An 11169-nucleotide genomic window follows, 5' to 3' on the forward strand; every position below is an offset into this window, starting at 1 on the left:
GGGGCTCATTAGTTGTGGTTCACGGGCCCTAGACTGTGCAGGCTTAAGTAGTTGTGGTACATGGGCGCAGGCTCTAGAGCACAGGCTCAGTAGTTGTGGCACATGGGCTTAGTTGGTCTGAGGTATGTGAAATCTTCCCTAACCAAGGACCCAAACCATGCTTCCTGTATTGGCAGGCAATTCTTATTCATTGCATCATCAAGGAAGTCCTTTGTCTTTCTCTTTCTGACTTACGTCACTTAGCACATGCTGTGAATGACATTATTTCATTCTTTTTTTTATGACTGAATAGTATTCCATTGTGTGTGTGTGTGTGTGTGTGTGTGTGAGTGTGTGTGTGTGTGTATCTTCTTCTTCTTTATCCATTAATCTATTGATGGACATTTAGGTTGCTTCCATATCTTGGCTATTGTAAATGGTGCTGCTATGAACACTGGGGTGCATATGTCTTTTCAAATTAGCATTTTTGGTTTTTGGAGTATATACCTAGGAGTGGAGTTGTTGGGTCATATGGCAGTTCTATTTTTAGTTTTCTGAGAAATTTCTATACTGTTTTCAACATGGTTGCACCAATTTACATTTAGGGAGGTGACATTTAAACTGGGTTTGGAACAAAGACTGTGGTTTAAGAAGCGCAGAGGGAGAACGTTGCAATTAGAGAAACAGTGTGTATATGTGTATACAGTAGGAGAGCCACCAAGGGGCACTCCGTGCTTGGGGGACAATGGGATGCTTCTCACATAGAGGAATTTAGTGGCAGAAGATGAGATGGATAGGTAAAACTTGAATGCCATGCTAGGGCACTGGCACTTGCAGGAACACTCTTTAACCCACTAGTTAAGAAGATCTACACCTGAGTAACTCTGGGTATAAATGTCAGCTCCTTCTCTAGCAAACTTTATCACCTTCACAGTTAAGTAACTCTCTAGACTATAGTTTCCTCATCTCAAATATGGACACAATACTACTATTTATCCTGTAAGCTATTTAAGAGGCTATGTGAGAGAGGTGTTCTGGGTACATTAGAAAGTGTTAGTCACTCAATCACACCTGACTCTTTGTGACCGCATGGACTGTAGCCTGCCTGGAATTATCCAGGCATATTGGGGTGTGTGTGTGTGTGTTAGTCGCTCAGTCACTCTTAGCAACCCCATGGACTATAGCCCACCAGTCTCCTCTGTCCATGGAATTCTCCAGGCAGGAATCCTGGAGTGGGTTGCCATTCCCTTCTTCTGGGGATCTTCCAGACCTAGGGACTGAACCTAGGTTTCCTGCATTGCAGGCAGATTCTTTACCATCTGAGCCACCAGGGAAGCCTTTCTGGATACACTGGATATCTAGATATTTTTTAAGCATGTCAAGCTCATTCTCACCATGAGATCCTTGCAGTAGCTGTTTCTTGCATGTGTCATGCTTTACCCCTAGATCTTATATGGGGCATGCTTACCACATTCTAATTGCAAAATGTCAGTTCCATAGAAAGGGCTTTCCTGACTCTATAGTCCAATGTAGCCACCCAGTCCCTCACTTCCATATCACTTACCTTTAATTCTCTTCATGGCATTTTTCTCTATCTGAGATAGGAAAGGTCATATGTGTCTTATCCTATATTATATTTTTCATACAAAGAATTGAATATTTTATATAGTAACTAAATATTTTTGAAATCAATGTATTTATTGACTTTAGATAGTCAATTAAGCAACCCATACCTTGGTTTCAATTTTTGTAACATCAGGATTGAAATACTACCACACATAATTGTTGGGAGAAATCTAGTGAGAAAAACACACAGAATTTTTTCCAGTGTATTTGAAATTATGAATACTGGTTACCTACATCACTGCCTTGTATATTTTTTGCCCAGTAATTCAGTACTTAAACAAGACACAAACTTTGCAGATAATGGTATATTTTCTCTCTTATTCAAGCTTTGTGGATCCTGCAAAAGTACTTTCCAGTGTGTTTCTACCAGTCTGTCTCCAATCTACAACTCCACACCAATGTCTTCTTACTGTTTTTCTTTCATTCCCTAACAACAATGCCTGAAATCAAGCTCCGTGTTATTTGGAACATCTGTATGTTACTTTCATGCTGTCATCTCAAACACAGAGTAGATACTTTAACAACTGATGAAGACAACCTGAGATAGTTCTTATGAGAGCTATGCTGCAAAGAAGCCCTGTCCACCAGTATATCAGTTAGCTTTATCCTGGACGTTTTCCTGAAGGCTCAAGAATTGATCAGAACATCATGAACCAGATGAGCCATCCATTATTAGAATAGTCTCCATAACCATTTTGCTTCCATGATCTGCCTGAATGACAGACAATTATTGAACAACTCTGCTTCAGCTCATAGCTGTGTACAGAAAATTATACATTTCAAACTGGCGTAAGTTTGAAAGTCCACTCGTTCTTAAGTCCATTCACTGACATAATTGTCAGCCAAGCAGCTACTGCCTCCTGCAGAGCACCTCTAAGGATAGAATTATTTTCCAAGAATGTTCGGAAGCTATTCAAAAGTTTTTCCTCACTTCTCTTTAATATTGATTCAGTCAACATTGTTAAGTACTTCTCTATGCCAAGTTATGATTAGACCACACATAAAACATTTTATGTCCTTTACTCCTCATACTCTCATGAGAAAATGAATACTTTCTGTATTTCTATTACTCATGAAGATTCTGATTGTAGAAGCTGGAAAGGGGTGATAAATTAGGGAGCTCCTAGAATATATATTTGGGCCTACTCTATGGAATTTATATATACTCTCCTATGAGAATCTTTTTCTTCATCACTCTGAGTCCTGACATGGAATTAAGCCAACTACATTTAACTTCCATTTCTCAGGCTTTTTTGTTAAGAGTTGTCTTGTCAGTGTCTATGATTAAAAGCATCAGTACATCAGTACTTTCAGCAGTCATATAAGAGTCTTAACCCCAAGAACCTCTGTACCTTTGGAGGAGAGTTGCTACATATACCAAGAGAATGGGCAATCATACCACAGTGAGCACATTCCTTCTGTGGGGATTTTCCAGTTTCTCAGACCTGCAGGATCTCCTCTTTGTGATGGTTTTCTTCTCCCATGTGACCATCCTAGCTGCAAACACATCCGTAATGGTGGCCGTCAAGCTCAGTCACAACCTTCACACTCCCATGTACTTTTTCCTCTGTGGCCTCTCCTTTTCAGAAACCTGTACCACGGTGGTAGTCATCCCTCGCATGTTGGTGGACTTGCTATCAGACAGTAAGTCCATTTCTATTCCTGAGTGTGCCACACAGATGTTTTTCTTCTTTGGCTTAGGAACCAACAACTGCTTCATCTTGGCCACCATGTCCTATGACCGTTACACGGCTATTCACAACCCACTGCACTACTCCAGCCTCGTGACCCGTAAGATCTGCTTTCAGCTGATGATGGCTTCTTGCATTACTGGGGTTGTGGTGTCACTGTGCATTGTCCTCATAGTATTCAACCTGTCTTTCTGTGACTCCAGCATCATCCAGCATTTTTTTTGTGACATTACACCTGTAGTCTCCCTTGCCTGTGACTACACCATTTTTCAGAAAATGATTCTTCTTGCCTTCACTGCCTTTGTTTTGGTGGGCAGCTTTATTTTAATTATAATTTCCTATGTCTTCATTGGGTCCATAGTTATGAAGATGCCTTCAGCCAAGGGGCGGTATAAGGCCTTCTCAACTTGCTCCTCCCACCTCACTGTGGTGTGCATACACTATGGATTTGCTGGCTTTGTCTATTTGAGGCCCAAGAGCAGTGACTCGTTCCGTGAAGATATGCTGATGGCTCTGACATATACAGTGCTGACACCTCTGCTTAATCCCATTGTTTACAGTCTAAGAAACAAAGAAATGCAAACAGCCCTAAAGAAAGTACTAGGCAATATATGTAGGTTTTCCCCTTAGGTAGTAAATAAAAGAGCCCTGAACACTTCTAAAATTTTTATAGTGTAAGCGTTGATAAATAAAAGTAGAGAAAGTGAAGTTATTTTTGTTCAGTCGATAAGTTGTGTCTAATTCTTTGTGACGCCATGGACTGTGGCACACCAGGCTCCTCTGTCCTCACTGTCTCCCAGAGTTGGTTCAAATTCATATCTATTGAGTCAGTGATGCTATCTAACCATTTCATCTTCTGCCGCCCTCTTCTTTTGCCTTCACCTGGAGTACTTCCAATACAAATCATCACTTTGTTATACAAAGCAATTAAAATATGTTCTAATTACTAATATGCTCTGGTCTTACTCCTTTTCTGCCATAAAAACTAGATGTAGTTTTAAAATATTTTTAAACAAAATAGTTAAGAATTTTATTACATACGTATGTATACACACATATGTATGCATGTTTGTGTGTGCGTGCTTAGTCGCTCAGTTGGTGTGACTCTTTACAACACCATGGACTGTAGCCCACCAGGCTCCTCTGTCCATGGGATTCTCCAGGCAAGAATAATGGAGTGGGTAGTCATTCCATTCTCCAAGGGATCTTCCGGGCCCAGGAGTCAAGCCCAGACCTTCTGCAATGCAGTGGAGTCTTTATCATCTGAGCCATCACGGAAGCCCAGGTATATGCATACACACAAGCATATATGTATGTAGGAGGTGTATCACAATGTTTTAGAATATTGTATTTTCTTTTTTTATTCAAGTGTAGATGATTTGGGAATACTATACTTTCATAATTTTGGTTTCTTTTGGAGAAGGAAGAAAATTATATTAAAAAGGATAAGAGAGAATGAAAGAGGGAGAGAGAGCAAGAGAGAGAAAGAAAGGAAAGAGATCAGTAATTTACATAATCAAAAAAGGAGAAAGCACAAACACACAAATTTAGTGTTGAAATGAGTGAAAGACCACATAGAAATTTTTAAACATTTTAATACCCCAAAAGGAAGAGGATATATGCATATGTAGGCTGATTCATTATCTGTACAGTAGAAACTAACCAATCTTGTAAAACAACTATACTCCAATAAAAATGAAAAAAATTGGAGTATAGTTGCTTCACAATGTTGTGCTAGTTTCTACTGTACAGCAGAGTAAAACAGCTATACATATACAAATATCTCCCTTTCTTTTGGATTTCTCTCCCATTGAGGTCACCACAGAGCACTGAGTAGAGTAGGTTCTCATTAGTTACCTATTTTCTGTGTACCAGTAGTATATACATGTCAGTCCCAATCTCCCAGGTCACCCCATCGCCTTTTCCCCCTTGGTATCCATACACTTGTTCTCTCTGTCTGTCTCTCTATTTTGTAGATAAGATTGTCTATGCCAATTTTTTTTCAGATTCTACATGTATGTGTTAATGTACAATATTTGCTTTTCTTTTTCTGACTGACTTCAACTCTGTATGACATTCTCTAGGTCTATCCATGTCCTTACCAATGACCCAATTTTGTTCCTTTTTATAACTAATATTCTATCGTGTATGTATACCACATCTTCTTTATTTATTCCTCTGCTGGATATTCAGACTGCTTCCATGTCCTGGCTACTGTAAATCGTGCTGTAATGAACATTGGGGTGCATGTGTCCTTTTGAATTATGGTTTTCTCTGGGTATATGCCCAGAGAAAATTAATTTTAAAAAACTAAAAAATAAAAGGAAAAAGAAAGAAAGAAAATATTTGTTTAACTCTATTCAAAGAAATAAGGAAACTAGGTGGGAATGGATGAATTTCTGAAAAAAATAATGTGATGAAAGTTACTTCAAAATTAATAGGCACTTTTAGCATGTCAAATTCCAGGAATAATACAGATACCTGTCAAAGAGCTACTCTTTTCAACCCCAAGGAAGGAGTATGCTAGATGATTTCATAATGGACTTCCACAAGTCCTCAAAAAGCAAATAATTGAAATGCTGAGTTAGAGCATAGACAAAGATAAATAGCTTTTAATTTATGCAAACCGCAGAGGTGGAGGGTGCTGTAAATAACTGAAACTGAGGCCACTTGAAATAAGGGAGAGGCTGTAGGGAGGGCTGGGCATCTGAGGCCACATTGTCTAATTGCACATCCATATGGTGAGTGACATTCCCAATGTTGTAGCTGGACTCAGGGACTGAGATGGGAGAAAGAATCAAGGGGCTGGTGGCAAAGTCCTTAATAAATAAGAAGAAACTGGATGGTTAGTAAAGGATTCTGAGGAAAAAAATGGTATATTGTTTCATTTCTGGATAGTATTGGTGTCAATAAGTGAAACATTATGTCATGAAGATTGCTGGTAAATGATTTAGCAATGTGGTGAGGGGCTAGGAGATGTCAACATTATGTGCAGGTGTTTGTAGAACTGGGAAGTGAGCAACTTCTCTTCAGTAGAGCTGAGAAGCCCCCTCCTTGGATAGCTAGGTTTGGTTTAGATGGAGAGGTAGATCATGTACTGTGTGAGAAGTTAGTCGGTGGAATAGAAAGATTTCAGAATCTAAGTTAAACTTATAGGAGAAAGCTTAGCAAGGAAAGAGAATTTTGAAGAGACAAAGCAGGGAGTTGTATATGAGTGAGTACTGGTGAAAAGAGCTCCCAAGTGGCTTGCAATTGGGATTCACATCACAGTTTCATTGATTGTAGGTAGTGTCAAAGACTATTGGGTCTGTGGTTCTCATTCTTTGCTCAACATTGAATTAAAGTTTGGCTAGAGGTTCTCTGCAGAGAAGGCAACGGCACCCCACTCCAGTACTCTTGCCTGGAAAATCCCATGGACGGAGGAGCATGGTTGGATGCGGTCCATGGAGTCGCAAAGAGTCGGACACGACTGAGCCACTTCACTTTTACTTTTCACTTTCGTGCATTGGAGAAGGAAATGGCAACCCACTCCAGTGTTCTTGCCTGGAGAATCCCAGGGACGGGGGAGCCTGGTGGGCTGCCGTCTCTGGGGTCGCACAGAGTCGGACACGACTGAAGCAACTTAGCAGCAGCAGCAGCAGAGGTTCTCTGACCAGCCATTTCACAAACTTCATCATTCCGCTTTCGCAAATCTCCCTGCTAGTGTGAAAAATCTCTAATTCCTCATATAGTTATCTAAACTTTTTATTTCATTAATTATTTTAAGTCCCCCAATTTTGACCAAATTGAATTTATCTCTGGGGTGCAAGTTTGGTTTAACATATGAAAAATCAATGTAATATATCACAGAAACAGAATGAAAGCTAAAACCGCATGATCAGGTCAATAGATATGGCATATACACACAATGAAATGTTATTCAGTCATTAAAAAAAAAATAAGGAAATGTTGCTATTTGTGACAACATGGATGTATCTGGAGACAAAGGAAGTTAAATTCATAGTAGTAGAAAATAGAATGGTAGTTACCAGGGTTGGGGAGGTAGGGGGAATGGGAAGATGTTCGTCAAAGCATACGAAGTTACAGTCATTTAGGATGAATAAATTCTAGAGATTGAATGTACAATATTATAACTATAGTTCATAACACTGTATTTTATACTGGAAATTAAGAGTCAATTTAAGTTACTCCTATCACACCTAAAAAAGATAAGGAGATGTGAGGAGATGAATGTGTTCAGTTCAGTCACTCACTTGTGTCCGACTCTTTGCAACTCCATGGATCACAGCATGCCAGGCTTCCCTGTCCATCACCAACTCCCAGAGCTTACTCAAACTCATGTCCACCGAGTCGTTAGCTTGGTTGTATTTATCAATTCACTATGTATATGTATGTCAAAACATCAGGCTGAACACTTTAAACATGAAAAATTTTTATTTTAAAAGTCTTAAAATTGTTTTAGAGGTTAAAAAGAACATGGCAACTAGCACTTTATATCATACCATTTGAATGGAAACCATTGTGTTTTTAAGAAACATTTTATTTGATTGTTGTGAAAAATACATAACATGCTCAAATTTTGTTTCCTCAGTTCATAAGCTAGTGCTAGGAATAAAGGAGACACTAAATAAATAATTCATGGATTAGAATTAATGTTTAACCAACAGATACTTGTTGAATGGTTGCTCTGTACCAGACACTGTACTTTGAGTTAAGGATAATTAGTTCAACCTCCCACAGTACTACTTTTACCCACCCACAAAAGTTTCTGCAACTGCATTTCCAACCTTCAATGACCAGTTAACTCCATTTTTCCTTCATGTCTCAGTTTAAATGTCATTTCCCCAGTAAAGCTTTTCTTGAGCCTCACAAATAAATGCATTTGCCAAATAATATTATGTAAGGTAGAGACAGAGCAAAAAGATACAACCTGGGGCTTTTGGTAGTGAGGTAGGTTATACATAGAACTTTGAGGTCAAAGATGCCTAAGACTTGTGAGGCCCATACACTGGAGAGGGAAAAGAAAAACAAAAACTATAGAGCAGTGAGCCTGAAATTCTATGTATAATTTCTCATTATGGAAGTTGACTATTTCCAAGTTGCACATGGGTTTGTGAGATATCAAGCACCAAGTGGAAATCAGCTTATGAGAGCTTGAAGATCTTAGCAGAGATTTGGGCATTTTGCAGCATTGGTTTCATAGAGTTTGGTATATAGGCTATTTAAGGTAGAGGGGACCCACAGCACCATATACTTTTGGGAGTCCTGAAATACTACACCTTAGGAGTAATTGCTACATCCTAGGAACAAGGTCAAACCATAAATAGATCATCCCCAGCAAAGCACAACACTCAACCTACACTGGAAACACCACCACTTTCTATTAGGATGCACCTTTAGGAATTATATTGTACATGGAGACATCAGTCCTTTTTTTATTTGAATGACACCTTTGGGCACTATATTTTCATTTCCTCAAAGGGATCAAGCTAGTGCTTTATTTTCCTGCCAGAATAAAATTGAGTATGTTATGGAAGAAGATTAGCTCATCTAGAACCTCTAAAATGTTTTTTTCTTTTTAAAAAAAATATCTATTCTTAATTGAAGGATAATTGCTTTGCAATATTATGTTGGTTTTTGCAAAACATCAGCATGAATCAGCCATAGGTATACCTATGTTCTCTCCCTTTTGAACCTACCCCCTAACTCCCTCCCCATCCTAACCCTCGAGGTTGTTACAGAGCCCCAGTTTGAGTTCTCTGAGACATACGGCATATTCCCATTGGCTATCTATTTTTACATATGGTTATGTATACGTTTACATGTTACTCTCACCATACATCCCACCCTCTCCTTCCTCTGTCCTTCACCATGTCCATAAATCTGTTCTCTATGTCTGTGTGTCCATTATTGCCCTGCAAGTAGGTTCACCAGTACCATCTTTCTAGATAAGTCATAGAGGATCTTGCTGTGATTTGTGTCATAGACTGTTCTGCCTATGTTTTTCTCTAAGAGTTTTATAATTTCTGATCTTAAATTTATATCTTTAATCCATTTATGGTTTATCTTTGTGTATGGTGTTAAACAGAAATGGAGTTCTTCTTAGAAGAACTGAGTTTCTTAGAAGAACTAGAGTAGCCATCATAGTCAATAAGAGTCTGAAATGCAGTACTTGGATGCAATCCCCAAAATGACAGAATGATCTCTGTTCATTTCCAAGGCAAACAATTCAACATCTTGGTAATCCAAGTCTATGCCCCAACCAGTAATGCTGAAGAAGCTGAGGTTGAATGGTTCTATGAAGACCTACAGGAACTTCTAGAACTAACACCCAAAAAAGATGTCCTTTTCATTATAGGGGATTGGAATGCAAAAGTAGGAAGTCATGAAACACCTGGAGTAACAGGCAAATTTGGCTTTGGTGTACAGAATGAAGCATGGCAAAGGCTAATAGCGTTTTGCCAAAAGAACGCACTGGTCATAGCAAACACCCTCTTCCAACAACACAAGAGAAGACTCTACACACGGACATCACCATATGGTCAACACAAAAATCAGATTGATTATATTCTTTGCAGCCAAAGATGGAGAATCTCTAGACAGTCAGCAAAAACAAGACCAGGAGCTGACTGTGGCTCAGATCATGAACTCCTTATTGCCAAATTCAGACTTAAATTGAAGAAAGTGGGGAAAACCACCAGACCATTCAGGTATGATGTAAATCAAATCCCTTATGGTTATACAGTGGAAGTGAGACATAGATTTAAGGGACTAGATCTGATAGAGTGCCTGATGAACCATGGATGGAGGTTTGTGACATTGTACAAGAGACAGTGATCAAGACCATCCCCAAGAAAAGGAAATGCAAAAAAGCAAAATGGCTGTCTGAGGAGGCCTTACAAATAGCTGTGAAAAGAAAAGAAGCAAAATGCAAAGGAGAAAAGGAAAGGTACACCCATTTGAATGCAGAGTTGCAAAGAATAACAAGGAGAGATAAGAAAGCCTTCTTCAGTGATCAACGCAAAAAATAGAGGAAAACAATAGAATGGGAAAGACTAGAGATCTCTTCAAGAAAATTAGAGATACAAAGGGAACATTTCATGCAAAGATGGGCTCAATAAAGGACAGAAATAGTATGGACCAAACAGAAGCAGAAGATATTAAGAAGAGGTGGCAAGAATACACAAAAGAACTATACAAAAAAGATTTTCATGACCCAGATAATCATGATGGTGTGATTACTCACCTAGAGCCAGACATCCTGGAATACGAGGTCAAGTGAGCCTTAGGAAGCATCACTACGAACAAAGCTGGTGGAGGTGATCGAATTCCAGTTGAGCTATTTCAAATCCTAAAAGATGATGCTGTGAAAGTACTGCACTCAATATGCCAGCAAAATTGAAAACTCAACAGTGGCCACAAGAACTGGAAAAGGTCAGTTTTCATTCCAATCCCAAAGAAAGGCAATGCCAAAGAATGTTCAAACTACTGCACAATTTCACTCATCTCACACACTAGTAAAGTAATGCTCAATATTCTCCAAGCCAGGGTTCAACAGTATGTGAACCATGAACTTCCAGATGTTCAAGCTGGATTTAGAAAAGGCAGATGAACCAGAGATCAAATTGCCAACATCCACTGGATCATCAAAAAAGCAAGTGTTCCAGAAAAACATCTATTTCTGCTTTATTGACTATGCCAAAGCCTTTGACTGTGTGGATCACAACAGACTCTAGAAAATTCTTCAAGAGATGGGAATACCAGACCACCTTGAGAAATGGCTCCTGAGAAATCTGTGTGCAAGTCAGGAAGCAGTAATTAGAACTGGACATGGAACAACACAATGGTTCCAAATAAGAAAAGGAGTATGTCA

General features: G+C 39.0%; 1 protein-coding gene across 1 annotated transcript; it reads left to right on the forward strand.

Moving 5' to 3' along the window:
• The first annotated feature begins 2990 nt into the window (after nucleotides 1-2990).
• LOC138092334 (olfactory receptor 10T2-like) lies at nucleotides 2991-3926 on the forward strand. The gene has a single exon (XM_068988112.1). The coding sequence runs from the start codon at nucleotides 2991-2993 to the stop codon at nucleotides 3924-3926; it is 936 nt and encodes a 311-aa protein (XP_068844213.1).
• The last annotated feature ends 7243 nt before the right edge of the window (nucleotides 3927-11169 follow it).

The sequence above is a fragment of the Capricornis sumatraensis genome, chromosome 16, assembly GCF_032405125.1.
Source record: "Capricornis sumatraensis isolate serow.1 chromosome 16, serow.2, whole genome shotgun sequence".
Classification (NCBI taxonomy): Eukaryota; Metazoa; Chordata; class Mammalia; order Artiodactyla; family Bovidae; genus Capricornis; species Capricornis sumatraensis.